Source organism: Tachysurus fulvidraco, chromosome 11 (genome assembly GCF_022655615.1).
Source record: "Tachysurus fulvidraco isolate hzauxx_2018 chromosome 11, HZAU_PFXX_2.0, whole genome shotgun sequence".
Lineage (NCBI taxonomy): Eukaryota > Metazoa > Chordata > Actinopteri > Siluriformes > Bagridae > Tachysurus > Tachysurus fulvidraco.
In genome coordinates this window covers 3894255-3921496 of record NC_062528.1, presented here as the reverse complement: position 1 = coordinate 3921496, position 27242 = coordinate 3894255, and the positions used below count along the sequence as shown (strand labels likewise).

At 37.7% G+C, this 27242-nt stretch overlaps 1 protein-coding gene across 3 annotated transcripts in view; it reads left to right on the top strand.

Annotated features, from left to right (window-relative positions):
* LOC113637854 (chloride channel protein 2-like) overlaps positions 1 to 26403 on the top strand; it is a 59120-nt gene extending 32717 nt beyond the window's left edge. For 2 of the 3 annotated variants that reach the window (XM_027138763.2, XM_047820535.1), the window contains 20 exons: positions 1288 to 1421; positions 2052 to 2129; positions 3405 to 3483; positions 3623 to 3748; positions 3857 to 3941; positions 6117 to 6218; positions 6395 to 6479; positions 7238 to 7393; positions 9401 to 9470; positions 9643 to 9753; positions 11778 to 11991; positions 13734 to 13867; positions 13982 to 14163; positions 14937 to 15048; positions 15145 to 15209; positions 15405 to 15473; positions 19016 to 19051; positions 19852 to 19956; positions 20725 to 20811; positions 21768 to 26403. In XM_027138763.2, the coding sequence (XP_026994564.2) occupies positions 1288 to 1421; positions 2052 to 2129; positions 3405 to 3483; positions 3623 to 3748; positions 3857 to 3941; positions 6117 to 6218; positions 6395 to 6479; positions 7238 to 7393; positions 9401 to 9470; positions 9643 to 9753; positions 11778 to 11991; positions 13734 to 13867; positions 13982 to 14163; positions 14937 to 15048; positions 15145 to 15209; positions 15405 to 15473; positions 19016 to 19051; positions 19852 to 19956; positions 20725 to 20811; positions 21768 to 21962 (2225 nt within the window). In that variant the 3' untranslated portion in view covers positions 21963 to 26403. The remainder of the gene's footprint in view (positions 1 to 1287; positions 1422 to 2051; positions 2130 to 3404; positions 3484 to 3622; positions 3749 to 3856; positions 3942 to 6116; positions 6219 to 6394; positions 6480 to 7237; positions 7394 to 9400; positions 9471 to 9642; positions 9754 to 11777; positions 11992 to 13733; positions 13868 to 13981; positions 14164 to 14936; positions 15049 to 15144; positions 15210 to 15404; positions 15474 to 19015; positions 19052 to 19851; positions 19957 to 20724; positions 20812 to 21767) is intronic. The other variant, XM_047820534.1, reaches the window with a different exon arrangement.
* The last annotated feature ends 839 nt before the right edge of the window (positions 26404 to 27242 follow it).

Genomic DNA, 27242 nt, shown 5'->3' with positions numbered 1-27242 from the left:
ACAGACAGACAGACGGAGACCGGCAGACAGACAGACAGACGGAGACCGGCAGACAGACAGACAGACGGAGACCGGCAGACAGACAGACAGACGGAGACCGGCAGACAGACAGACAGACGGAGACCGGCAGACAGACAGACAGACGGAGACCGGCAGACAGACAGAGACAGACGGAGACCGGCAGACAGACAGAGACAGACGGAGACCGGCAGACAGACAGAGACAGACGGAGACCGGCAGACAGACAGAGACAGACGGAGACCGGCAGACAGACAGAGACAGACGGAGACCGGCAGACAGACAGAGACAGACGGAGACCGGCAGACAGACAGAGACCGACGGACACACACGGACAGAGACCGACGGACACACACGGACAGAGACCGACGGACACACACGGACAGAGACCGACGGACACACACGGACAGATCCCAAACAAATTACACACTTGTTTAGTGAGATGGATGAACAGACAAATGGATAGATAGATCCCAAAATATTGGCACACTTCTATAGATAGATAGATAGATAGATAGATAGATAGATAGATAGATATTGCAGATGAGGTTCTGAAATAGGACTCACAGTTCTTTTTTTTTTTTTAATTCTTTTATATAAAATTAGTTGAATTCATTTCCATTTATTAGAATTTCCTTTTCTGTGAATTGTGTGTGATCAGTTCATGGTCACTGATGCTCATTGTGACAGAGAGCACTCACAACGAATGTTACGCCAATTCAATCGAATGACATCCAGTATAAGTGTGAAATGAGCCAACTCAACATTTTATTACTTTCAACTGAAATTCGCTGTTGGAAATCGAGTCTATCGGGAAAAAAAAACTCTGGACCCCATGAATTATTCATAACGAACTCAGCGTGAAGGAATAAAACCATGTCGAGGGCTTGTATGTCTGAACCAAAAGGGATTTTATGCTTTCTGGAGGCTGGTTTATGAAGAGTCGATAACTGAGAACAAAATCTGGCAAAAAATGTGAATACTGTATATGATCATATCCCTAATACACACAACAACAACAACAACAACAACAACAACACACTTTATTCACATGCGAATTTTATATTTTTCCACACATGTCCTGGTATTGATGCAATTCAGGGGGTCTTGATGACTGTTTTTAAAATACATCTGTAAAGACTTCACAAGACACACACACACACACACACACACACACACACACACACACACACACACACAGGATGATTCATAAACTTTTCCTAAATGTTTCAGATGTACATTAAAATGTAATTGTTGTGTATCTGTCAGGATCTGGTATCCCTGAGATGAAGACCATTCTGAGAGGTGTGGTGTTAAAGGAGTACCTCACTCTCAAAACCTTTGTAGCCAAAGTCATTGGCCTAACATGCGCATTGGGTAGTGGGATGCCTCTAGGCAAGGAGGTATATACACAAACACACACACTCTCACACACACACACACACACACACACACACACGTACTGTATTCATGTTTTCATGAGGCTTTATGGTGTTAATATACTTCTGGCAACTTGTGAGGACACATGCATATAAAATTCTTTCTCACTCTCTCGCATGGTGTTGTACTTTTTGAGGACTGTCTCTCTCTCTCTCTCTCTCTCACTCTCACTCACTCACTCACTCACACACACACACACACACACACACACACACACACACACACACACACACACACAGTCACACAGGAATAAAGTATGCATTAAATGAAGTCCAACAAGTATATCAAAGTGTACAACTTCCTTTATGAATTATTAATCATAAGCAGCATGTGAGGTTTCCTCTTACATTTTACAGAGATGTGTGTAGCGATGGTGTGTAGCGAGGATGTGTTTTGCAATATTAATTTTTCTGTACAAGTTCTAGCTCTCTAGAATCCAATTATAAAGCTTTTCTTATTTCACTTTTTATGTTTGTTTATTTTTCTTCAAATCATTTCAGCTAATTATCTGGAATTAACTGTGTGTGTGTGTGTGTGTGTGTGTGTGTGTGTGTGTGTGTGTGTGTGTGTGTGTGTGTGGCTTATTCCCCCAGGGTCCATTTGTGCACATTGCCAGTCTGTGTGCTGCACTTCTTTGCAAGTTTATGTCACTCTTCGGGGGAATTTACGAGGTAATTACAAACCAATTACAAACAAAAATCGGTTTACAGAAATAGAACACTAAAGCTTCATTTTACCAAATTTAACATATTCAAATAAAAAAAAAATACAAATTTAAAATAATAATTAATAAGAATGAAATAAATGAAGTCAAACAAAACCAATCAAGAAAAAACCCTTACTATTAATAATAATTAATCATTAAATATTTAGAATTAATAACAATATTAAATGTCAATTAAAGCAGTAGATTTGTTACATATTTTTATATTTATATATATATTATGTTTAATTAACTAAACACTCGTGTTGACGTTATTGTATTTAAAATGTCTTAAAATGATCGAACAATTAAAAAAAATCTATATTTTATTTTGAACGTTGACTGTTTAGTTGTGTGTTTAACTGATCTATAGTTATTTCTAGTTAGTAATATATTTATATTTTGATATTTCATTCCTGAAGGTGAAAATAAGGTGAGTTTGGTGGAACTGTTAAAAACTGTATGTAGGTTTTTTCTTTGTTTGGGTTTTTTGAGCATGGCTGCATTTTTTTTTATTATTTTTTAGCATTTTTTATAATTTTTTTATCTATCTATCTATTTATTTATTTATTTTTGGGAGAGAGAGAAACCAGGGCTGAAGAAAGAAACGATAAGAACAGACGCTGTTTGGTTTGGTTTCTCTCTGTCTCACCTCCACAAATTCTTTACGCTGCCTTTGGTGTGTAGATTGGTGTGTGTGTGTTTCTGTGTGTGTGTGTGTGTGTGTGTGTGTGTGTGTGTGTGTGTGTGTGTGTGTGTGCGCGTGCACGTGTTCACTTATCTGTATCTCCGTTGTTCACTGCTTTCTAAGGACCCGAACTTGATTGGTATTAAGGTAAGAGACTAGAGTTATTTCCCATAACGCACCTCATTCGGTTGTGTGTAGCTCATATATGTATGTATATTATATAGTGTGTATAATTTTAGAACAGAACGTATGTATATCAGGAATGAGCTGTGCATTCGGATCGTCGCCGATCGTTTTAAAGGTTTGCTGCAGAAATGTGAAGGAACCGACGTGATAAAACGACTTCACTTCAATAAACAGGAAGTTTGGCTCACAACCAAAATCTGGAAGTTGTGTGTGTGTGTGTGTGTGTGTGTGTGTGTGTGTGTGTGTGTGTGTGTGTGTTTTATTGTTTGTGTGCATGCAGTTACTATGCACTAAATCCAAGCACATTTTCAAGTGTGTGTGTGTGTGTGTGTGTGTGTGTGTGTGTGTGTGTGTGACACTGTTAAACAGAACGAATCACGGAACATAGAAATGTTGGCTGCTGCATGTGCTGTCGGTGTCGGTTGCTGCTTTGCTGCCCCAATCGGAGGTGAGTAAAAAAACACACCAACACCTAGGTTTTTTGTACCTGTTCCATTGTGTTTGTGACGACAGGTGTGTGTGTGTGTGTGTGTGTGTGTGTGTGTGTGTGTGTGTGTGTGTGTGTGTGTGTGTGTGTATGTGTGTAGGTGTGCTCTTCAGCATTGAGGTCACCTCCACATTCTTTGCTGTGAGAAACTACTGGCGTGGGTTCTTTGCTGCTACCTTCAGTGCCTTCATCTTCAGAGTACTGGCTGTGTGGAACCGAGATGAAGGTGTGTGTGTGTGTGTGTGTGTGTGTGTGTGCATGTGCGTGTTCACTTTTATGAACATATGTGATTCAGCATTATAACACGTGTGTGTGTGTGTGTGTGTGTGTGCAGAGACCATAACTGCTCTCTTTAAGACTCGATTCCGCCTCGACTTTCCTTTCGACCTCCAGGAACTGCCGGCGTTTGCTGTTATTGGGTGAGTTCAGTGATCAATCACAGCAACAACTAAACACTAAACTACACAGTAAAATAAAACGTCCTCATTCTCTCGTCCACACGATCCACGTGTTTAATTCTTTCTCAACATGAATATGCCTAAGACAAGTAAGTGCTGAATAACCTGCAGAAAAACGTAGAGAAACACAGACACACCGATCAGTCGAAGTTTCCTTTTAGACCTCGTGTCAAATCATTGACTAATAATCTCCGCAAAATTTTGAGAATGAACGTATTAAATCTGCTCATTTCTTTGAGAATGCCAGAAGCTGTTATTAATATTTAATATATATATTATTTAAAAAAAATAAAGTCTTTTTAAAGTTTACTCTTTTTTTTTTTTCTTTTTTCTAATACACTAATGGAACATTCCAGAATTTGTATTCAAAATGCTGTCAGTGATGTCACAGCCAACCAATCAGAAACTCTGCTTCACACAAACACACACACACACACACACACACACACACACACACACACACACACACACACACACACAGTGCAGGACCACCTTCTCTCCCAGACTCGTTTACTTTCCGCTTTTCATTTATCATTCTCTCAGTTTTTTTCATTAAAATCCATATTTGTCTGTCTTAAAGACCCCATTACACTGAATTAGATCAACAGAAGCACTTTTAAAATGCTTGGAAAATAAAGACGACTTCGCTACCACACAACTCTGTTTTTCCAGGAAAGTTCATTATCTTTAAGTCACTTATATCGTCATGATTAACGAGGTGATTTTTTTTTTTTATTTTCTGACACTTCTAATTAAAACGTCCAACATCCAGAACCGGATTTAGAGTTTGTTTAAATTCAGGGCCGAGTTTATCCAGATTCCTCAGTTCGTTTAGTTTAAACATTAATCAGGTTTAACTGCAGGAGGTCACGTGATAAATACTTTTCCTTTATTTCAGCATCACTTTTTTTGCAATAATTTTATTTTTGACTTGAAAGTGGCAACAGAAATAAATACCGCCGTCAATGACACAGCAGTCTTAAGGGAAAAAAGAAATGTTACCTTCTAGGAAAAATCTTTTCCCCTCGTGTGCTATTGCAAAAGATGATAAAGTACGAATTAACTACCAAGAATTTAAAAATTATATTATACATTTTTAAATTAATTATACATTTTAAATTGAAAGGTTGGGATTAATGTCCGTGTTTTATATTTACTTTAATTACACACTCTCATGCTCACATTGTCAAATCAAATCAAATCAAATTGTCCGGTATAAGAAAAAAAAAGTATATATTTTTTATATAAGTATAAAAAAAAGCAACAAATAAAAATAAGAGTAAAATAATAAAAAGTATAAACTATATAAGAAAACTATTTAAATATATGAAAATATAGATGAAGAAATAATGTATATACATATGCATAAATGTACATATACATAACTGTGTATGGTATTTGAAGATTGTCCTTAAAGTGTCCAGGTGCAGTATGGTTCTGTAAATAGTGTGTAAATAGTCATATGTGTCGTCGTATGTTTCATCCAGCACAGTAAATTCATCATCACGTTAACTGTTCTTAGTTTTCTTCATGACTAACGCCGATATTAAATGCGTCCATTCACTCCAACATTTCCACTACTGTTTTGCTCGAGACATGTTTTTTTTTAAATCCTAAATCATCATTAATTCATCAGAGGCCTCCTTTTATACAAGTTTTGCCAGAATTATATGTTTACTTGCGATGTAATGCAGTGCTGTATGAACTCTTCCAACCATCTGTAGACACCACGGCTTTGTAGAAGGAGTTGTGTGACGTCCGTTCAGTTTAATTGTATGTGACAGTAAATGCACACTCGGTCTGCTGTAAATGCTAATTGTGTTTAACTGACTGAGCGAATCTACTCTGTAACACACACACACACACACACACACACACACACATACTCACACACTCACTCTGGCTCTCGCTCACTGTTGGCTTCTATAATGAGCTCTGCGATATTGCCTATTCATTATTCATGAGCTGTTTGCCCCGGTGATGATAAATATTCATGAGATCATTAACATGTGGCCATGGAACTGAAGTTTTAGCGTTTTACTTTGAGAGTGTAATGGAGGTTCTGTATAGAATAGATGCAGACAAGGTTAAAACACTGAGACGTGTGTGTGTGTGTGTGTGTGTGTGTGTGTACAGGATAGCAAGCGGCTTTGGCGGCGCTCTGTTCGTTTACCTGAACAGACTCATCGTCCAGTTCATTAGGAAGCAGAAGGTGATCAACAAGTTCCTCATGAAGAAGTGAGTGTGTGTGTTTGTGTGTGGGAGTTCTTGTGTGTGTTTTTGTGTGGGAGTTTGTGTTTGTGTGTGTGTGGGGGGGAGTTTGATGACTAATATAATTGCCACTGAAATGAAACACAACCCTGGAGAGCTTTATTTCACTAAAGGAAGGTGTTTGTGTGTGTGTGTGTGTCTAGGCGCCTTCTATATCCTGCCCTTGTCACACTGCTGATCTCCACATTGACGTTTCCTCCTGGATTTGGGCAGTTCATGGCAGGCCAGGTAAAACACACACACACTCATCCATATGAACACACAATTTCTCACATGTAGACACACTGATACACATGCTGATATGTGCGCATCGCAGGTCCTATGTTTTACACGTATTCAGCCATAAACCAATGATGGATGTGTTCTCAATCCATATAAACCTTGTTCACTAGGTCTCCTAGTGCTAATCGAGACTACACTGAGCACTCGTACACTACACACCTCATACACTGCACCTCTGTATGTTACACAACACCGAGTGATTAAGCAGGAGAAGAGGGAGAAAGCAAAGGAAAAGAAAAAAACTGAGAGGAAGAGGGCGAGAGATGAGTCACCACAGAGGAGAGAGATAGAGAGAGAGAAAAAGAGATAGAGGGATGTTATGTGATTCTGTGTTGGCCTCTGTGTGTGTATGTGAGTCAGTGCTACACACACACACACGTGTGCGAACAGCATCTCTTTTATTTTTATAGTCTGTTTCTCACATTGTTTTCTCTTTCGTTTTGTCTGCCTTTCTCACTTGTCTTTCTCTTTAATGAGCGAATGACTCAGACAGTCTTTTGTCTGTGCCAATAAAACACTCAATAAAGTGACTGCATCTTAGGCGATGACTAAGACACACACACAAGGACACTAGGACGAATTCGCATACACTATTAATAAATGAGATGGTAGAATGTGTGAAGAATCTATTCTTCTCCACCTGGGGCAATTAAATGACCTCACTTCCTGTTTACTTGAACCGTTTCCTGTTTGCCAATTTCTAGCTGACCCAAAAGGAGTCTCTAGTGACGTTGCTGGACAACCGCACATGGGCGAAACAGGGCATCGCAGAGGAGTTTGAGTACGACGGTCATGCCGCTGCCTGGAAACATCCACAGGCCAACGTCTTCATCACACTCGTCATCTTCATCGTGATGAAGGTATGAACACTCAACATGTTCTCCACCACTTTATCATCTTCTCCATCAGCCATGAGATCCATATAGACTCATGATATCCATAAAATGAGTAGGAAGGATGATGTTAGTGATGGAGATAAAGAAGAGTAGGTGATGGTAAGGTGATGATGGTGAGAAGATGTAGGAGAGATGCTAAAAATGTAAAGATTATTGGGAGAAGATGATGATCTAATGGGAAGAAGATGATGAGTTGGATTTTAGATAAGGAGGTGATGTGAGTTAGATCCTGGGTTGATGTTTAAGACCTGCCGAGTCAACGTTTTAGGAAGTGATGCAGACTTGATGGAGGACATTCGAAGTACTTTTGGTGGAGATATGTGCATGAGAAGCAACAGATGGTGGAGTAATGAGGTCAAGGAGAGGAGCTGGTGCTTAAAAGATAAGATGATGGCCACTGGGTGGGGAGATGATCAAGTGGAGATGGTGGCAAGATGGGTAAAAATCAATGCTAAGGTAAAGATATGAAGATGGTGGAGAGATGATGAAGATGATGATCAAGATGATGAAGATTAATCGTGGCCTAATGGTTAGAGAGTCTGACTCCTAACCCCAAGGTTGTGGGTTTGAGTCTTGGTCCGGCCACGACTGTGGTGCCTTTTGAGCAAGGCACCAAACCCCGAACTGCTCCCCGGGCGCCACAGCATAAATGGGTCCGGGTGTGTGTTAATGGGGTGTGTGTGTGTGTGTGTGTGTGTGTGTGTGTGTGTGTGTGTGTGTGTGTGTGTGTGTGTGTGTGTGTGTGTGTGTGTGTGTGTGTGTGTGTGTTCACTGCTGTGTGTTTGCACTTTGGACGGGTTAAATGCAGAGAACAAATTCTGAGTATGGGTCACCGTACTTATCTGTATGTTACTTCACTTTCACTTTAAGATGGTGAGATGATAAAAATGATTGGAAAATGTTGTAGGAGAAGCGACTGAGGTAATGGTGAAAGTGTTGCACAGAAAAGCAATAAATAAGGATTGATGAGGAGGAGGTGGGGAGGAAGAGGGATGAGAAATGGAGATAAGGAGGAGCTGGTGGAGCTGAAGCGAGGATTGGAAGGAAATACATGAAGAATGAAGAGGAGATCACCTCTTCAGGTGGATGTGGTCAGACAATAACAGTGGGACAAGATGGGAAGATGATGGAGAACTGATGAAGAACCAGGAGGAGATCAATTCAAGTAGTTTTTGGCAAAAGAGCACAAAAAAACTAACAGCAAATTAGAGCATTTTGGCCACAACAATCAGAAAAGATACTCCACAAAATGTGTGTGTGTGTGTGTGCGCGCGTGTACGTGCATGCTCTGAGGGGGTGCTTGTGCTTATATCTGCTGGTACCTGCGTTTGTCACCTTGGCAACCTGTACCGAACCTGGCAAAACCTTTCATAGCTCAGGAAGTGATGTCGTCAGTGTCACCATGGGGACCAGTGCCCTGTGTGTCCTGTGAAGGAAGTGGGACCTTTTAACATTGTGTGTGTGTGTGTGTGTGTGTGTGTGTGTGTGTGTGTGTGTGTGTGTGTGTGTGTGTGTGTGTGTGTGTGTGTGTGTGATGTTCAGAGTAATTTGTCTGTTTTTTCTTTTATACTAACTCACTGTTGGTTCCTAAAATCTGTGTGTGTGTGTGTGTGTGTGTGTGTGTGTGTGTGTGTGTGTGTGTGTGTGTGTGTGTGTGTGTGTGTGTGTGTATATACGACGGACGTGTGTGTGTGACCGTTTCCTGTTACTCTCTTTGCCCCGTGTGTGTGTATATATTTATTTAAATTACATACAATGATATAATTTTTTTTTTTTTTAGAAAAAGGGAAAACATGTAGAAGAAGGGATGGATGGATGGATTGTTGGGAGAATGTATTGTTGCATGAAAGGATAGAGAAAAGGATGGATAAGGTAATGGATAAGACTAAGAGATTTTGTATTGTTTTACTTTTCAATCTCTCTCTCTCTCTCTCTCTCTCTCTCTCTCCCTCTCCCTCTCTCTCCCTATAGTTTTGGATGTCTGCTTTGGCCACCACTATTCCAGTACCTTGTGGAGCTTTCATGCCTGTCTTTGTCATCGGTATGTATGGAAAGGCAATGTGTGTGTGGGTGTGTGAGGGAGAGAGAGAGGGAATGACATACTCCATTATATAAACTACAAAATGTACTGTCATCCCTCAAAGTAGTTAAGTTATTTGACATAACTTTTGTGTGTGTGTGTGTGTGTGTGTGTGTGTGTGTGTGTGTATCAGGTGCTGCTTTCGGCCGGTTAGTAGGTGAGAGCATGGCTGCTTGGTTTCCTGAAGGTATTCATTCAGACGGGGTTGTGTATTCCATTGTACCAGGAGGATATGCTGTAGTTGGTAAGATATACACACTCACACACACACCCACATACTCTCTCTCTCTCTCTCTCTCTCTGTCTCACACACACAAACACACACACATAACAAGGTTACACACTTGTGGAGGCATTTGGTCTAGAAAGCCTGTAAAAGTCAAGCATGTGGAAAAACGAGTGTGAGTGTGTGAGTGTGTGAGTGTGTGAGTGTGTGAGTGTGTGAGTGTGTGAGTGTGTGAGTGTGTGTGAGTGTGTGTGAGTGTGTGTTCTTGCTGATGTTGAAAACTCGCTCAACATGTTTCTTAGACACCCACATTTTCACTGATGAGAGCTTTTCATCTCTGACTCCTGCTGAAAATCCATTAGCATCTCCGTGTTTACTCCGTGTGTGTGTGTGTGTGTGTGTGTGTGTGTGTGTGTGTGTGTGTGTGTGTGTGTGTGTGTGTGTGTGTGTGTGTGTCTTTGATCAGTCAGATTTGCAGCTGCAAAAAAAAAGATCTTTCCTCAGTGTTGCTCTCCTGCAGATTTTGTCCATATGCAGTTTTTTTTTTGTTTTTATTTATTTATTTATTTATTTATTTATTTATTTTACAATATTTATATTTCCCTTCTTGCTTCCTCTCTCGAGCGGTAGAAAAGGGGGGAGGGGGGGCTTCCTCTCTCAAAGGTTCTCTAATTTGAGAGATGATGAATAGAAATAACTGTCTACTGCGACTGATTCAGAGACTGAAGCAGGAGAAGTAGAATCCATATGCAGAGTTTTATTAGAAACATGAGAATACAATCAAACATGGGGCAAAAAGAGTAACAGGAAACGGCTAGAGTTCGAGAACCAGAATTAACGGTCAGTGTGGCAAACAAATCCAAAGCTAACATCAAACAGCGGAAACACGATAAAATGACGCCTGCTTGGATACGCAGGTAAACTGTGAATACTTCCCAAAGTTCTACAGGGCGTGAGTTTGTTATTCAAGTCTGGAAACGGGAAATGTTCAAACTTGCGTGAGGGCGCCCTCTGGTAGTGAGGAGGAGACGATGGGTGCGATGGATGAAGTTACAGTTGTAATAATAAATTCAGTAGCTGAGTAGTAGTTATAATCACTAATTATAAACTCAGTGGTTTATAGTTATGATAAAACACACAGAAATGTGATTCAGGGGAATGCTACAATGAACCATGAAACAATCAGTGAGAGTATGGGGTTAGGGGATGTAGTAGCCTAGTGACCAAGGTGTTGGACTACAAACGGTAGGTTGTGAGTTTGAATCCCAGGTCCAACAAGCTGCCACTGCTGGGCCCCTGAGCAAGGCCCTTAACCCTCAATTGCTCAGTTGTATACCATGAGGTAAAACTGTAACTCGCTCTGGATAAGGGCATCTGTGGAACACCCGAAATGTAAAAGTTATCATAGATTATTTATTAAAGGATCTTACTTTTGTCCGAAGTTCAGTACACTTTAATGTAAAACTCACGGTATCCTTAACTTTACACACATTTGCTGTAAAACCAATCGTATTTTTATCTTTATACCAGAAATATCATTAATGTTGCCGTAAAACAATATCATGACCTTACTATATTATTATTATTATTATTATTATTATTATCATTATTAGTATTATTGTTTATTATTAAGACAAGATATATCTTTATTCATCCCACAATGGGGAAATTTCACTGTTACAGCAGCCAAGAGTAATAAAATGCAAATATATAAAATGAATAGAGACATAATATAATATACAGTATATACAAAACAAAATGCCTTTTTATTATTATTAAGAATAATATTTGATCAGCTTTTCACTTACAAATCTCTGTACAATGTGTCATTATTATAAACGCATCACAGTAAAAAGCCCTTTTTTTGTGATATGATATTATGCCTATTGCATATTATAGAAATTCACATAGAAATAAAAACAATGTTATGTTGGTGTAATGACATGTTTCACTCCTATAAGAATTCTGTGAATATTACTGATAGCTTTGGCAGCTTGTAAATTTAAAGGTGTGTGTGTGTGTGTGTGTGTGTGTGTGTGTAGGTGCGGCGGCCTTATCCGGAGCAGTAACGCACACCGTGTCGACGGCGGTGATCGTGTTCGAGTTGACTGGACAGATCAGTCACATCCTCCCTATAATGATCGCTGTCATATTAGCCAACGCCGTGGCTCAGAGCCTCCAGCCGTCAATTTACGATTCCATCATACGCATCAAAAAACTACCGTACCTTCCAGAGCTCGGCTGGGGACACCACGAGTGAGTATCTGTTTGTCCGTCCATCTACACATTCAACATGGATATCCATATAAACAATCAAAAACATTTTTGTACTCAGCTGGTTCTAGCCCTAAACTAGTGTTTAAGGTGTTGGACTGCTGATCAGAAGGTTGTGAGTTTGAATCTCGGGTCCACCAAGCATACACTGCTCAATTGCTTAGTTGTAAAAAAATGGAGATAAAATGTAAGTGTCTCTGGATAAGGGCGTCTGCCAGATGCCGTAAATGTAGTCCTGGTCTTTATAATGAAATTACTCGAGTAATTTACTTTTTAATGTTTTAATGTTAGTTTCTTTATTTAAAATATAGAATTAGGTCTGTGTAACTTCATGGTCATGTGACTTAAATCATGTGCTAATTTTAAACTTTAAATCAGATTCAATTTTCTACAAAATATATATAGACTAAATTATATATATATAGACTGTCCATATAGTACTCTGATCTTTTCTTTATGTTGCTTAGCAACTAATAGTTACTGTTAACAGCCTTCGTTGTGCGGCATCAGACTTATTTATCGCTATCGTATTGTTGTTGTTGTCCATGTTGTTAAAATAAATCGAAACCTCAGGGTTACTTTATAACTGTATTTGTATTATTACTAAAAACAAATGTACTTATTTTTGCTAGTTTGTTTAAATGAATTCATTTAATTGACTCATTCTAGTCACTTCTCTCTCACTAGTTACTTCAGTTAGATAAACTTGATGTAGAAAGTTTGAGAGGACCTCGATGTTATAAAGTAAAGTTCTGACACATTATTTTATGTCACTGATTTATTTATTTATTTATTGTTCGTTTGTTAAAATGACATTTTAATTTAGTTTCTTACTCTAACAGTACGGGGATGACTGGCTGTGTCACGCTGAGAAGTTTCTCAAGTTTGTGAAGTTTTTGCTTTGTGTAGGCGTCTGGTTTAGTGCTGCTGTAAGGAATGTAATAAAGTTGAAATTTATGAAACTGAAACACACACACACACACACACACACACACACACACACACACACACACACACACACACACACACACAGTCTGTGTCCTCCAGTTGTTGAGTCTGTAACCACTGTTTTGTGGATATTATTTATACATGTCAAGAGAACAATTATAGACTTTGTGACCAACTCAGTGTGTGTGTGTGTGTGTGTGTGTGTGTGTGTGAGATTTTGTTTGGTTTTGTATGGTTTTGTTGTAGCCTTGTGTTGATGGATTGTTTCTGTGATGATTAGATTTTTTTTGGTTTATAAGGGAGGAAGGATGAAAAACAGTCATGACTTTTATATTAGTACTTTATTATTTAGAAGGTGTGTGTGTGTGTGTGTGACAGAGAACAGCTTGTGTGTTGTGTAATGGTAGCACTTTTTTATATGGACAGCAAATTTTAGGGACAAAGTCAGCAGAACACATACACACACAGACACAGGTGTATTTTCACACACAGGTGTATTTTTGACTTCATCTATCACTAAATAACTAACGATTTGAAATGTATTAATTAATTAAAATTCTTTTAAGGACTAAATGAATAAACGGATACATTTTTGTTCTATAACATGTCCTGTGTGTCCTGTGACATACATGACAACAAGAACTAATTTGTTTTATTACTGTGGGATAAGAGGAAAAACACCAGCTCATGGTGACAGCAGTAACTGGTCTTCATCACACCGTGTCCTGAGGAGTGTTCCTCTTTACTGATCTGTATAAAATGTGCTATTTGTGCAGGAAGTATAACATTCGTGTGGAGGACATCATGGTGAGAGACGTGAGGTTCATCACACTGAACTGCACTTATAGAGACCTGCATGATGTCCTGCTCACCGAGCGACTCAAAACACTTGCACTGGTCGAGTCCTCGGGTACGTCCACACACACACACACACACACACACACACACACACACACACACACACACACACACACTTTTGTTAGAAGATCATCATTTACTCATCAATGTTTTTTTTTTCCTGCAGAGTCGATGATCTTATTGGGCTCGATTGAGCGTGCTCAGTTGCAGGCACTGCTGTCCAATCAGCTCGGTCGGCCACGGAGACTCGATTACCTCCGTCAGCGCTCACAGAATGAGAAGAAACACTGTGACGCACACATCAGTGAGGAGAATGTTCACAAGAACAACCAGGAAGTTCGCTTTCAGGTCAGTGCTGGGGTCAGTGATTCATTACTGAATATTTGTGTTGAGTTATGTACACAAATTTCTATTTCCACAATTACACAATTCTTTACAGCTGATAACTTCCAGCCTCACGAATCTTACATTTTAATCATTTTATTAGAAATGTATTGTTTAGTTTGATGCTTTCACATTTGCATTTTCTTTTTAATAAAAGATGAGTCTTATGATAGTTCACTTTTGAGGGATTACATTTTTACATTTAAAATTCATTTTTGTTCATTATTTAAGACAAAACACTGCCCCTTGTGTTTAAAGCTTGTATAACATGCTAGTTGTTTCTCTAACTGGGTTTCCAGGTTTGTCAAATGTACAGTGGAAATACAATCGGGGAGGGAATTTAAAATGATAAAGAATGTAAAAAAATTTGTAATTGTATTTAAATATTATTAATATATTTTATTGTAAATTGTTGTAGAAAGAACATTACATTATTTTCTGTCTGGTATCACCCAAATGAGGATGGGATCCCTTCTGTGTCTGGTTCCTCTCAAGGTTTTTTTTTCTTTGGTTCTACATTTCTACATTAAAGCTGCTTTAACAATGGGAATTTGAATGTTTTTTTGTTTTTATTATATATGTTTATACATTTTATTTTTTATACCTATTTTTTTATTCATCCATTTTTAGGGCCCCCATATAGCTCTTTTGAGATTATTATTTTCTTTTTGTTTTTATTTGCAATATTTTTATTTATATATTTTATTTTGATTATTATTATTTTTATTTTTTTTTAGATCTCTACGGAGGAATCCTCGTTCACTCCTCCTCGTTCCGTCTCACCAAAACCGCTGAAGCCTGCACTAAAACGACAGCCAGTCACAGATAGAGGCTCACATATACCATCAAGTATGTACTTGTATACACATGAGTGCACACACACACACACACACACAAAGATGTAAAAGTGACTACACATGTAGCTATGCTTTATCTTCCTACCAGGTCAGGACTCGGGCATCGCCTTAAAGAGCCTCTTCTGCACCCACCCAGATACTGAGGGGGCAGAGGTATGTACACACAGACACACACACACATGCACACACAATTTTCAAACCCCCCACTTCAAACCAGTTACGTCACTTCACTCGAGTCCTGATTTTCTCCCACGTCTCTCTCAGTGATGCTCTTCAGCAGTTAACCATTAGGTTTTTATCACATTCTCTCTCACTGTCTTAACATTTGCCCCTGTTTCCTGATGGAAGATTTATAACCTGGCGAACTCCATGGCTCCTGAGCACAGGAAGCTCAAGCGTGTGAGGATATCGGTGGCGGTAAGAACCCCAGACTGTAAACCCGACGAAAAAATAACACCAACAGAAACATGACTTCCATCCAAGCAGCCATTTTGCCTTCATGTCTAATCTCGAGCACTTTCCTTCTGTATGCCTGCTCTTGACCTTTGACCTTCTGGATCACAAATTGGCAGAATTTGAAACAACCATCTCCCAGTTTGTGGTTGAGGTTTTTACGGCTACCTTGACATTTGAATTGACATCTAAATCAGATCAGTTGAAATGTCAAGTAGAAAACAGTAATGAATTTAACGTCAAGACTCTGAGCAGTAAACTTTTACTAATGACATTTTCTAATAAAACATTTGCTACAATATCTATAAATGCTTCAAAATATCAAAATATGCTGCAGTGCTGCTGAAAAGCTTGTAACCAACAATAAACATTTAAAATAATAGATACAATATTTTAGCTAGTTTTTATAGCCCTTAACTTGAAATTCTGTGAGAACTATAGGATATAGAAAGCATCTATAGTTCTACCTTTTAAGCATATTGCAACAAAATAACGCACAAGATATATTAATATTAAATTTAATAGAATATCCAAGTTTTTATTGATAATTTTACAACAACAGTTTAACTTACTTTTGTCAAATTAAGTTAAAGTTTAATGTAAATTTAAGTTAAAGTTAAATTTAACTAAATTAAGTAAGTTAAATTTTGAGCTATAACAATATTAGCTCAGAAATCTTCGACAACATCCAAATGTATAACTACTTTAAATGTACTTTAAACCTTTAGCTAAAAAAAAAACACACACAAAAAAACATTAGAATAGAAAATTTTATTGCTAACATATTTTAAAAATGCTGGCAAAATAATTATCAAGTCCTTCTAGACATGTTACAACAAAATGTAATGTGTTCTTTCTTCTGATTCACATCTCTTCAATATTTATCATTTCTAATTATTACAATAATCCAATGGCAAAAGTTTGATTTTGACATTGGTGGGGACATAATTTATTTGACATCGGTGGGGACAACATTCCCCGTATTTTGTGCATAAAACTGTTGTTATAAGAATACTTTCTTCCTCACATACCGGTAGCCTGCATAATCACGTTGCATATTGCTTCATACAACGGAATCTAGCTGCAGCCGACCTCAACACATTAGCGAGAAAGACAAAGCCAATTAAACAGCGACGTGGGTTAGAGAGGCAGGACTCAAAAAAGGAAAAGGCCAATCCTTTTAGAGAGGTGAGTTGCAGAGACGGGATTCATTGCAGGGGGTAAATCTGTTAACCGTTTGTGTCCCACTAGTTGCGCTATTTTTTTACAGAACGCCGTTGTAAAATATTTTCATCTTATTTAATGATTCCTGGATAAATGTTAAATGAAATAAGTAAAAAAGCACAAGACGCAGACGGATATCAGTGGTTATGTATAAATATATATAGGCTTGGTCGAATTATTGCTAGGGACAATTGAGTGTTCCCTGGATGTTCGTCCCTACCCAAATCGACGCCCTTGCAATAATCTAAATTTGATTACACAGTCTGTGCATGACTTCTATGATAAAACTTACTAACATTGAAAAGTTAATTTAATTCATTTGAATGTCTGTAATTTTGCTTGCTGAACTTGCTTCTAAAACTTGTCCAAATGTGATCTACATTAATAAGGAAATGAAATTTAAATAGCTAGTGCCTTAATACATAAAAATATCAAATGCAAAGTTTTTACAGTATACAGAATATTTTTATGCACAGTTGGCTATAATATGCAAAATATTACTTGCTACATAGCTATAAAAACAGAATTCAATAAACTCATTCTTAAAAACAATTCAATCAACTTTCTCAAAGTTACACAGATCAAAGCATTTTTTATTATATTCTATATGAATAATATTTTATCCATCAAGATAACCTTTAGGAACTATATATATTACTAAACATATCTGCTAAATTTTTATTATGTTAATAATGTTAAATGATCAGCTAAATTTCCACGCCTATAAATAACTTCACAATATTCTTATAGCAAGCTAACGAATCTGATTTATTTCTGTTTCTGTTTTTTCATTTGATCAGGAAAGTATTATGCTACTTTGTTTCTGCATAAACGCTCGCTAATAGTCATTTTAAGTAATTAAGTAGTAGTAGGTTAAAAAGTTAAGTTGTAGGTTAATGAACCTTAAAATTTAGTTGTTACTCCAATGACAAAATTGTATTTATTTTGCAAAGGGAAAATTGCTATTCAAAAATGATGTCAAGCCAGTGAGCATTTAAATACTGTCACCGTGTAAGTCTTTAATTCTTGATTGAACTATGATGAAACGTGTTGAAATCTTAAATGATAAAGGTCAAAGGTCAGATAAGGTGTTGTACTACTTACTGTACATGTACTGCATTTGTGAGATGCCCTTATCCAGAGCGACGTACAACAGTGCTTTTACTTGTCCCAGTAGCATGCTAAGTCATTCATCACGACTGAATTATGCATGTAACATGATGTAAAGAGATAGCGAGCACTGCAGTTACCCATAATGCCTTGCTTTCATCTCAGCTATAGAGTTTAAAGTTTGGAATTCATTAGCAATACAATGTTCATAATAAATACTATTAGTAGTCAAATCCAAAAGCAAACGGTTTGTGGCTAGCTAGTTTAATAATTACAGTAGCTAGCCAAGTATCAACCAGGTTTAACAAGCATTTCAGTTTAATTTTAAGCTAAATAATTATTTAAAACTATAAAAACTTATTTTAGATGAAATGCTTGAATAATTACTTACAGTATTTTAAGACAGTACTCACATGAAATCGTTCATGAGCTATAATTTTGTTTACTAGCTGTAGTTTAGCATTAGCTAACATTATCACAAACCGTCTGTATACCTACTATATGTTCATGTGATACATCAGCACATTTTCTTTCTAATCTTTAGTAGAACTGAACAACCTGTTAGCTGCCATTAAAATAGACCACTAGTTTGTGAAATCCCACATCCTGATGATGAATTAAACTGTTTTTATAGATTTTAAAAGGCTTACTTAGCTCATCACAAAACAAATAAAAAGTGTGTGCGAGCGCATGTATGCCTGTGTGAGCGCGAGTGTGAGTGAGCGCATGTGTGTGTCCCCTACTCAAGTGTGCCGTCAATTTTAATTTGATGCAACACTGTAAGGAGGTCTGGAGTAAAAAATAAAAGGTGGCTATTTATAGCGTGCGTGTGTGTGTTTTGGAATGGTGTGATGCAGTGATGTCACTGATTCCATTTTTGGATTGTGGGAATTCAGTGTGAGAGTGAGAGGGAGGAAAAGTGTAAGGAACTGAGAAATGGTGTGATCGCCATACTGACAATGTGATATTTAAGACCTGTAATCAGCCATCTGTGTGTGTGTGTGTGCTTGTGTGTCTGTCTGTGTGTGTGGGTTTCTGTGTGTGTGTGTTTGTGTCTGCATGTTTCATTACTGCAGACATGTCTGTTTCGCACCAGCAACAGTTGCTACGGTTACCAGATGTTATGAATCGGCGTATAAATCTGTCTGTGTGTTCTCCTCTTATATCTGTAGGAGGACGACTTTGAGGATGACATGACCATGAGAGAGGTGAGAACTCACACACACGCACACACACACACACACACACACACAGTGTGCAGTGTAATTATCTATCCTTTCTTTCTTATGGTGGAGCGTTATTATACTATTGCTAAAATAAACTATTAAAAACACAAAAGAGTAACAGGAATATCAGCATTAATGTCAACAATAATCTTAATGACAATCATAATAATTAGTAAGTTAAGTATAAATATTAAAAATTTCAAACTGTCATTTTTATTCTATGGTGTGATATTTTCACTATACAAATAAATTGAATTAAAATAATTTTAATTAATTACATAAAAATAAGTATTTTTAAGATTCACAGTAATACTAACAATAATAAAAGTTATACTAATATTAACAATATTATTATAATCATTATTGATAGTATTTTGTTACTCTGCAATAACGATACTGAGTATAAATTAATCAGAGTACATTTTATTTAGCTCTGTTCCACTTTTTTTTTCATGCACTTGCATAATTCAGCTGATTGGTTCTAATATTAGTGAGAAAAATGAAGTACGTTAGCTAGCCAAGTTTTGTTTGTGTTGCTTTGTTTCTGTTGTCATTTAGCTTTTTCTTGAAAGATGTTTTTTTTTTTTCCCCTTAGCTAGCTTTTGCTGCTAGTGATGAACAATGTATGCCAAGTTTTATGTTTACGATGTAAACTTGGACTGATTTATTTCCTCATGATTTTTTTAATGCCGTGACCCTTTAGCGTCACACATCACGTCGGTATTACGAAGAAAAAATAATGCTAGTACATACAGTCAATATCTTTTTCTTGCTTGTTCTAGATCGCTGAGTGGGAGGAGCAACAGCTTGACGAGCAGGTGAATTTCAACAACTGTAAGATTGACCCCGCCCCCTTCCAGCTGGTGGAGCGCACCTCACTGCACAAGGTGTGTGGGATTTCTGAATAGTTCTAATAACTAAAGTGTCTATTAGTGTTGATTCATCTTTCTCTCTCCCACACACACACACACACACACACACACACACACACACACACACACAGACTTATTTCTAACACACTTTTTCCAGTGTCACCAGAGGCAATAGAAAATTAGTGCTCATTAAGATTCTCTCTGCAGTATTACACACACTCTCATGGGGTGAATGGGCACATAACATGGACACACACACACACACTCAGAAAGAAACCTCATTCCCTCTTGCCGCAAGCAATGGATGTGCCTAATGTCCTCCATTCATCCCCTTCAAAACACACACACACACACACTCTCTCTCTCTCTCTCTCTCTCTCTCTCTCCTCCAGCCTAATTTCCTCATCCTGCTCTTTAAATATTTAGGAGAGAGATTTTAGCACAAATCCATCATGTGCGAGCACACACACACACACACACACACACGTCTCTCTGTGTATTGAGCTGTTTACTGCCCTCAGTTGCTTAAAACCTTCTTTCCTGTTTGTTGTCTCTGTAATGATGCTGTAGCCGTCACCATGGGAACGATAATCCATAGGCGTGAAGTCAGAGGTTTAGATAAGTCTAATCAAAATATTAACACCTGATGAAGGTAATTAAAGGCCTCAGATCACATTTCGGTCTCTAATCGCACTGAAGTCCAATGATGCAAAGGTTTTATTTACACAACACAAACACTGAGAGAATTAAATGTGAGTTAATCAATGTTTCATCGTGTTTCAGACACACACCATTTTCTCTTTGTTGGGTTTGGACCACGCTTACGTCACCAGCATCGGGCGTCTCATAGGGGTCGTGTCACTCCGAGAGGTGAGTGAACCATGATGTAAACTTTCACATGCCAGACTGGATTTTAGCTTCTTGGGGAATATCAAAGATAGAAAAATGCTTCTGATGTTGATGTTGATGAGCTTAACATCAATTTAACGTTTGAATATTCAAATAAAATGCATGTTTTGCATTAGAAAGCAAGCTCATGTTGTTAGAGTTTGCTCAGTTGATGTTCACTAGCAAGGTGTTCAGTTGGTAAAACGCTAGCAAGTAAAATGCAAACAAAACGAGAAGATGCATAAATGTAAAGTTACAGAACAAGAACAGGACCTAGACTAACTGTATAACTAACCACAATTGAGTATTAATAGAATACGTTTCTGGAATTATTTTATTTTCTTCTTCTTATTATTATTATTTTGATAAGATCTTTATTTAAAATGAGAAAAATAAAAAAAATATTCCACCCTCTGTGTTTTTCCTCATTAATTCTCCATAATTAGAAACAGTCCGAAATAATTCTTCTTGAACTGCTTCTGTGGCATTTCTTTCTACGGCTTCTTTTATTTTTGTTTTGTTTTTTTTTTTTGCACTGCTGTCGAAAATTAATATTTGTGTTATTCATGATAATATAAACATATTGTTTCAATCTTCACATTTTGTTTAATGAGTAACTGTGAATTCTTTTTTTTATTTATATTTGTTATTAACAATAAGGACTTAATTTGATTAAAGCTTCTTTACAGCTACAGTTTGTATTGTTTTTTTTTGTTTTGTTTTTTTTACCTATTCTAGTGTCTGTAGTCTAGTCTGGTTTATCTGGGCATGTGGTAGCCTAGTGGTTAAGTTGTTGTGCTTCCAATCTGAAGGTTGTGAGTTTGATCCCAGGTCCACCAAGCTGCGGCTCAGTTGTTTAAAAATAAGAGCGTCAGTCGCTCTGGTGTCTGCTAAATGCTGTAAATGTAAATATGATCTGTGTGATATCTGTGTTGTAGCTGCGTAAGGCCATCGAGGGTTCGGTGACGGTGAAGGGGGTGAAGGTGCGCCCCCCACTGGCCAGCTTCAGGGACAGCGGCACCAGCAGCAGTGACGCTGAAGTGACTGAACTCCACAAACTGTGGAACCGCCACACCAACATGACGCTGCCGAGGGACCATCAGCCGTCCGACTCGGACGAGAAATCTCAGTAAAAAAACAAAAAAAAAGACAATGAAAGAAAAGACGAGGGAGAACGGACGAAAGGAGTTTTGGATAATACTCGTAATTAATGTACAAATCTTTTTGTCTGTGTGTTTTTCTACGAAAGCTGAAGAGCTCCACACTTCTAGGTTTTTCTTTCTGTAAAGGTCTGTATTCAGGTCGCTGGTGAACGCTTGGCAAAAGGGATTTTAAGCTCATCTTTCATGTCCCGCCTCTTCTGCACTGATTCACTGGTTTCGAAAAAAAAGGGGTGTTCCAATGCTAACACTTCCTGAATGCGAATTCCTGAATTTCAGACAAAACTACATAGTCGCTATTCTTCTCTCGTTCTTCCTCCTATCTTTCATCTTTTGCATTTTTTACATTAGAGTCTTCCTATTGTATGCATTCTGATGCTAGATACAGTTACAAAGTGATATTTTGCAATATTTACACACTTTTTTAATGAGCGCTTTTAAATTTCATGCCTGCATAAGCACCTTTTTGTCTTCTCTTTGCAAACTAAAAGAGCAACACTCCTGTTGTTGTTTAACTTATTTCTTAAATGCTAATTAATATCTGTAATTTATGGATTGTTCGTACACTAACCGCTCGTTTGATTTTAAATTCTGATGCAATTATCAGAAACAGACATTTAATACTGTTCTCATTAACTGTGATGCACTTTGTTATAAAAAAGTTTTTTTACCCCCTCAAAATTTACCAACACTACAAAATTCAAATATTGACTATTAATTATCAGAATTTTCACTTAACCGATTTTTGTTTTTACTTATTTATAAAATTATGCTCATTTGGAATCGTTTGTAAAAGCTAAAAATCAGTGTTCTTTTCCAAGCTGATCTTTTCCATATCTGTGTTCATTTTTTTATTTTTTATTTTTTACTTCAGCTGAATTTAACATTCCAGTCTATTGTCCATGTCCTGGTCTGAACACTGAGACTGAACTTGTAGAACCTTTTGCTGGGTCTGAAGAACCAAAGGTTTCAATTTCCAGATATGTTCCTGAAGGAACCTGTCTGCATCTGATCATCTCATCAGAGGAGAACCTGGTCATTCATATGTTGGGTCAGATGTTCTTACTTCCTGACGAATATTCCTCTTAGGTAAGATTTCCAGAATCCCATAGGACCTTCTTTTGGGACTGAAGAATCTGTGTTTATTTTGATGTGCTCTTCAAAGAAGTTGTTCGTCTCTTCATCTCAGATCCGGAGAGTCTTTCATGTTGGCTCACGTTCTCTTACTTCCTGCTGTTCCTTGTCCGTGGTTTTCAGTATCTCATGCGATCCTCTTTCATATATTCTCTGTAATATATGAAAGTTGCAACGTTACTCCACAGTTCCTTGACTTGCTTGCCATAGCAGAGCCCAGACACTCCATTCCAGTCAGACACTCCAACATCTTGCTGAATTTGTGCTTGATTAAATGTTTGTGGTACCCTTAGGACCCAAGGTTCCAGTATTCAAAAGACACTTTGCAAGCAGAACCTAGTCGTGCATATCGCATGTTCTGTTTAATATTCTCCTGATGGATCTGGTGTAAGATCTCACATTTAGTCTGTTGATCAAACAACCTACATTTTATTCACAAATGCCCAATATATTCCTGGTAAGACCTGGTCATTCTCATTAGGTGGTTCTAATGTTCATGTTATCTGTTAAAGTGATGTTCAGTGATTCCAAGTTCTCAAATTGTTTCTCGTATAACTTTTTTGGCTCTTCAACCCAACGTTCTGCAATGTTGGGACAAAAATGTGAGCTGGTTCCTCAAGGAACAGCCAGGAACCTGGGAAGCAGACCTTCCTACTACGATGAATTCAAATTACTTGTGATTCTCAGATCCTAAGATTTTCTTGAATTTCAGCATATCTATGTTTTGCATCTACTCATGAAGAACATGCCATTTAGGTCACTCACATCCTGGCTTAGACACCTTCTATTTCCTGTTAAAAATTCCTTATATTGCATATTTGGTGCTCAGATCCCAAAATGTTCTTTGAGGAACTCGACCATGTTGTTTAGATGTTGATGGAGTTCTTTTACCCTTGGTTCTAATGTTTATACACTCTGGGTAGTCTTAAGTAGCTGGATAACCGCAAATCAGACATGGAACCAGACTTTGGTGGTCTTTCAGGATTTCCTGATTTAGGTGTCTATGGTCTAGCAGTGCTTTTCTGTTGGTCAGTAAAGCTCAGGTCTACCAGTTAATCACAATCTTAAATTCGGTTCCCTTTTCCGTTCAGATACCATGCGAGCCAAGGGCAGGAAATGTGGGTGGGGTTAAAAATAATCCAGAGCACTGATTAACCAAAGTATTTAATCAGTCATTTAGTACTTTTTTTAATGATCTCCCTTACTGGTTATTTACATTTCGTTTGCTGTGTAAAATCCGCCCTCTGTTCACTATGCATGCTGCCTACATAGGGAACAACATAATGGTGCTGGAAACCCTAGTTAGTGCACTGCATTCACAGTAAAATGCCTTTTCAGATTATTCAAGGGAAAACGCTTTGGACCGTCTCCTTCTTCTGAGACGATAGTATTCGTACCTCTATTCGTCTTCACTAAGCCAGAATCAAAGATTTGGTTTAGCATCAAATAAAATTGACCCGTTTTGTGCAACTAGTCTCTAACCCGACTACCTCCACTGAAACTCCTGCTTTCACAGATTCAGGAACTTTTTTTTTTTTTTGAGGGCAGCATAAATCCCATTTTTGAATCAGGAACTGAGCCGTGCTGTACCTCCTGGTGTAAAATCTTTAATAGTTCGGATGCTTTAATACAGTTATTTTAGACAAGGTCTACGTAGGCATACATTTTCGGTACTCGTCAATGCCGAAGTGAGTAACGTATTTAGTATTAATTGTACACTGCTTATAATCCTGTATAACACCACCAGCTAGCTTGTAGCTTTAAAAAGAAGCACATTAGCTAGCTACATTAGTTAGCTTGGATCATTTAGGGTTGCGTTTCTGGTCGTCTGGTCAACAATGTACGCTCGGATTATCTCACAGCATCACATCGTATCAGATGTTTGTCACGACGCAGTTTTACAACTATGAGCAATCGAACATGAGCGATATCCAATTCATCTCCAGTCGCTGAGTATCTAAAGTGTGGACAGGATGCCAATCTACAGTATCTAACTGCATGCCTTAACATGAGATGTGTAATAAATAAGTCATTGCATGTTGGAGGGTTTGTTAAATCGAAAATGACAAATATTCGCAAAGAATTTCAAGTATTTTTGCCTTGTGCATTTCTAATTGTCTTCTAGATCAAGAAACAGAGATGGATGCTCTTCTTCCCTTAGTGTCTTATTTGTCGTTGTGGATGTTTTTGTCATGTTATTCAGTGCTTAATATATTCATATTTTTATTATTGTACTTTATTTGTTTGTTAAATCAACGATTCTGATTTTAATTCTCGATTCTGACAACCGTCCATTACTCTCCCTCTGACCAATACGCTCGGTGTGGTTTGGTGTTGGGCTTGCTTTTTTTTTTTTTTTTCCTCTCTCTAAATGGTGCACCTTATAGCTATGATTTAAAATGTTTGATATTAGGTTTACAGATTTAATATATTTGTCTTCTAACATATCAGTACTGGAATGATCGCGTATTAACGTAAGATCTGATCAAACTTTGTTTGTTTGTTTGTTTGTTTGTTAATGACTCCAGTCCCAACAGGGAAACAGGGATGTGCTAGGTAGCGTTGCTCTGAAATCTTGAGCGAATGTTAAGCTTTGTCTGACGAAGTGCCTAAAAACATACGATTTTCCAAACGTGTTGTAAATATCTACACACTGATACCCACAATGTTGATTTTATTGTTTTTTTTTTTTTTATTTCTTACACTCCTTATTATACACATTTCATTTCAAATTGGGTATCCATAGCAACCAGTTCTCATCCTTTATCGTCTTAACGAGACACTGAAAAAACAAAATCGTGATCAGCCTTTTATTTATTTCTTCAGTTGCCTTTTGTGTTTTCATCTCGCTTGTTTTTAATCACAAGTGCATATTTATTAACACGCACAATAGCAATCGATCGAGAAGAGCAATAGGAATTCTTTTGGTGTTGTTAATGTTATAATATTGTTATCTCAAAACGAATGACTCTGTGCAATAACGAATGTTTCTTTTTAAGAGAGTGTGTGTGTGTGTGTGTGTGAGAGAGAGAGACTGTGATTAAGCCTTGACACGGATGACAGAGATTATTTTTGTAAAGAACTGATGCTACGGTACGCACTGAGGCTCTGTTTGTCACATCAGCTGATGGAAAAAGCACAGAGTGTTGAGGGAATTCTTGTTCGGAAAAACCACTGGCACTAAAAAAAAGTACATACACACACACAAAGATGTGTCCATTTCTTCAGACAACAAAAGGATTGTTTCATATCAGGGATGAATAAAGAGAATTTAACATAATCAGCAATTGTTTTGTCTTTTGTTGTGTGAGAATATCAATTTATTTATTTTATTTTTTGTTTCATTATTTTCCTTCTTTATTATATTTGTCATCTTTTGTTTTTTCTTTTTTTTATTTGTATCCTTATCCTTTTATTTTATTTGTCTTGCTTTATTTTGTCTCCTGAGTTTTTAATGTGTAAACAGCACGTGCTCCAAACAAAGTGTGTGTGTGTGTGTGCGTGCGCGCGTCTGTGTGTGTATGTGCGCGCACGTCTGTGTGTACACATGTGTCAGTCCCTGGAGCACTTTCCTGATTCCTAATTGGCCAGGACCGACCTGTGATGAAGTCACTGAAGGCTGTGATTGGATGTGTAATGCAGCAGTGCTACTGATCCCCGGGATGCTTCAGGTGTGACATTACTCCAGAGAGAGCGAGAGAGAGGGATGAAGGTGTTCCACTGTCTCACTCTCTATATATACATATATACCTATATATGTTGCTCACTTTCTGTCCATCTGTCTCTTTTGGTCTCATGATTCTATCTATCTATCTATTCTTTTCTGTCTGCTACATGCTCTCTCTCTCTCTCTCTCTATGCCATTGTGTGTAAATGATGACAGTCTGCTATGATAACCTTTTTTTTTTCAGTTGTCTGTGTGCTGAAGTATTTTTTTCAGATTTGAACAAACATATGTATGTATCGTAAAGGCCAGTGTGTAGAAATGTATAAATTGAAGTTGAAAAGGTTAATTTTCAGGTTAAATTTAATTGTCTGCAGTTCAGACTATGGAGAAAGGGGCAGAAGGATATTGGACATGCGGGATTTAAAAAGATCTGAGCTGTCTGAAGCCGTTTG